Below are 3,588 nucleotides of genomic sequence, written 5' to 3' on the forward strand. Positions count from 1 at the left end.
ACTGGGGGGTACAAAAAAAAAAGGTTTGCGTAAATTGTTAAGTGTAACATTAAGATAAGCTTCAGTCAGGTTTACGAGTGCACAGATTAGCCTGGCAGCAGCTTTTTATACAGGTTTTCAGTCAGCAATCATTTGAATAATATTTGATTCACCTAAAACATGTACTCTCCCAACACCTACTTCAGATTTTGGTTGGTGTGCAAGTCTTGCCTAAAGCAGTGGCAAGGGAGTCAATTCTGTCACTTTTACACCTGCCTGATGTCACCCATGTGACATTGATATCTGGTGCTTTATCATGTTGTTTTTTTGTTTATTTTAGGCATCCAGAGCTTCTGCCGTGACTTGGTGGAGGTGGCTGACATTCTGGAGGAAGCAGTTGACCAAGCCACCAAGGAAGGAATGAAAGACATGTCTGATATCTTGTCTAAGGTTGATGGGAAACTGCAGAGTGTTTTCACTAAGCATGGACTACAGAAAATGACACCAGTGGGAGGTGACTACGACCCTTATGACCATGAAATTGTCAGTCATGTTCCTTCTGAGGGAAGAAAACTTGGAAGTGTAGCAACTGTAATACAGGATGGGTACAAGCTGCATGGCCGTACCATTCGTCATGCTCATGTCAGTATAGCGGTGGAGACGCAAGAGTGACAAATACTGACTGAAGATCCCCTTCTATGTTCCTCTGAAAAGCCCCCCTTATTTATTGCAATTTGTTTATAGTATAGACTGTTATTCTCTGTCATCCCAGAGAATGTAAAGCCTCTTCTCAAGGTTCACCACCTTGGGATTACATTTTCTCGTGGAGTGCCTTAGTGTCATCTTCTCATGCGCTACAAATATCTTTGGGATTGAAGGACCGTGTCACATTTTTATTTATTTTGGCCTATTGCTTAGAAGGCAGAAATAATGTTATATATGAATATATATGCTATTACTGAAACTCTATGTATATCCTATAGAATGTTATTTGTGATACTATCCCTAGGGGATGGAGATATTTACTACAGCAAAAAAAACTGGCTTTCTTTTTCGTGGTCAGTTTAAACGCACGCACACACACACTTACACTTTTATTTTAAGTGTTTTTTGTTATTGTTTGAAAAAGTATATCTGTCTTCTTCAGAGATGCACCACCATATCCAACAAGAGAATTTGTCTTGGCAAACAAAATGGCTAAAAAAAAAAGAGAGGCTGCCTTTTGTCCTCATACTGACTAAATGATTTTGATACAGTTGTCAATCTGGGTACCCTATGTATTGACCACCAAGTGAACATGTAATGGCATTATGTCTCCATTCCCTAAGTCTTCCTGAAGCTGGAAATTTTGTTCTGGATGGATACTGGCTAGCTCATTTGCCAACTATCTTCATAGGGCTTGTTTCCTTCAGATGGGTTGTCATACCTTTTTAGCTACATTTTACGATGCAAGCAGACTGTATTGTCAGAAACCTGTTTTTCAGTGGAGTCTGTGCTCACTATTGTGTTTTGGCTGTTTTTGAAAATGTCCTGCATATTATATTTGGGTGCATTGACCTGCAGTTAACATTTCAAGTCTGTTCTTTTAAATGTGCATTGTATGGCAACATACACCAACCTAACACAGTTAGCCATGTGTGCTGGTAGAAACGAGCCCTTTCACATCTGGCTTGACTTAGCCTTCTTTGCCTGGGTTACACCGTTGTTTGGCATGAACCAAAATACAGATTTGTGAATGAATAGTAGAGTTGTGGTTGCCTGGGGGGGTGACAATCAAACTGGGATTCCCATGTGCTTATAGAACCAGTGGGTAGTTAAACCGGCCAGTGTCAAACCAAAACAAAGAATCTGGTTTTGGATAGACTCGCCTCGTTATTTCTATGATCAGACCAGTTATTGGTGGACAGTTTACTGCAGTGGTGGCGAACCTTGGCACTCCAGCTGTGCCAAAACTACAAATCCAAACATGCATCTGCCTCTGGGAGTTATGTCAGTGGCTGTCAGAGCCTTGCAATGCCTCATGGGACTTGTAGTTCCAAAACAGCTGGAGGGCCAAGGTTCGCCATCACTGGTCTACTGAATGCAGAACCCATATGTTGTCATCCTAGAGATGTAAGGCCAAAACATTTTTCATTTAGTTTTGGATAGAGTGGGGAAAGAGTAGTACTACTTGTCTAGTAGATACTGTTCCAAGGACAGGAAGAAGGGGAAATCTTTCCCTTGTACTTCTCTCTGGTAAAATGTCCCCAGAACAGAAGTTATGGGAAAATCTCCTGGATAGCAGTAAATACTGACCTGTGTTCTAATCTTTCCCATTCTATCCACAACTGGGAAAAAAATTGCGGGTATAGCTTAACTTTATTATATGGATTTGGTATTGCAAACCTGCTTTACATTTGCCAACTCCCAGAAAATGCTTTTATTAATAAAGTATACAGTGTATATATACTGTAGATCCAGTCCTGCGTTGGCCAACTAAACAAAGGGTTAAGCAAATAAAACTGCTTTTTATATAAGCAGATTTTGTTTGGTGTGATAAATTCTCTTGAACTCTCCCAATCAGAAATACTTCCACACCATTTGCCATGAATTCAGCTATCAAAGTCCTCCATCCTGTGCAGGATCATCCATTGGGGATTACTTCACCCTCGTACATCTGGGATGTTTCCAGAAGTGTGCAGTGTTTGTCCGCACTGAGTGGGAAAACTTGTTACTGTCGGGCCCGGCCATTACATTTCTCCCTTGAGACTAATCATTTGAAATGCGCAGAGACGCTGCTGTTTCCTTTCTTTTAAACTTGGATTTGGCATCACGTCTGATGTCTTTGGGTACTTTTTATATTCTGAAAAGTCATGAATCTGATTTTGATTTAGCGGGATCTTTACATATGGCTATATCTGAATCAATAACCCATTGCTTTTATACACCTTAATCTTCATCTCATTCATTCATATCCAAAAGTGCTGATGAATCAAATTTTGATTGGAAGCTCAAATAAATTTTAGGATTATAATGAAGTAATGTAAACATGTAGACTTGAGACTGGCTGTACTGCTTTCATAACTACCCTTTTTTATCAACCAATTTAAAGTTTTTTTTCTGCTGCTTAACTGATACACCAACAGGAATTTCACAGATACTTTCCCCATACAAAGCATTTCCATCTAATAAGAGTGACCTGACCATCAAGTATGGCTTATATACCCATGCTCCCTGAAAATGTATTTTCCACAATGGTCAAGGCTTATGTTTTCATTCTGTATTACACTGTATAACAATTGCAGGAAACCCCTTGCTGTGAAGCGGCAGCCTGAGCCAAGCTTAGCGGTTTTCTGTTTACATTTCTGGATGGGACTGCTGGTAAATATTGACTACAAAAATATCTGTGCCATTATTCCTACCTTCATCGTTCACCAAAATACTGGAACCTGCTCGTAAGGGATTATATCCTGTATAACTGTGCCAAGATGGCTTCCATGCAGGCAGTTGATGTTCGAGAATTGGGAGGCTGAGTGAGCTTACACAAGGACTGGAATTGCTGATGCAGGGTGTTTCCAGAATGGTGTTCAATCTCTGATTCTCCACAGGAAGTAGTGTTCCTTTCACTGT

General features: G+C 40.2%; 1 protein-coding gene across 1 annotated transcript in view; it reads left to right on the forward strand.

The window, feature by feature from the left end:
- GRPEL2 (GrpE like 2, mitochondrial) overlaps positions 1-1,041 on the forward strand; it is a 21,419-nt gene extending 20,378 nt beyond the window's left edge. The window contains exon 4 of the mRNA XM_018553047.1: positions 320-1,041. Coding sequence (XP_018408549.1) covers positions 320-651 — 332 coding nt within the window. The 3' untranslated portion in view covers positions 652-1,041. The remainder of the gene's footprint in view (positions 1-319) is intronic.
- Positions 1,042-3,588: the final 2,547 nt, after the last annotated feature.

Source organism: Nanorana parkeri, unplaced genomic scaffold (assembly GCF_000935625.1).
Source record: "Nanorana parkeri isolate BGI_ZX_2015 unplaced genomic scaffold, ASM93562v1 scaffold107, whole genome shotgun sequence".
NCBI classification, from domain to species: domain Eukaryota; kingdom Metazoa; phylum Chordata; class Amphibia; order Anura; family Dicroglossidae; genus Nanorana; species Nanorana parkeri.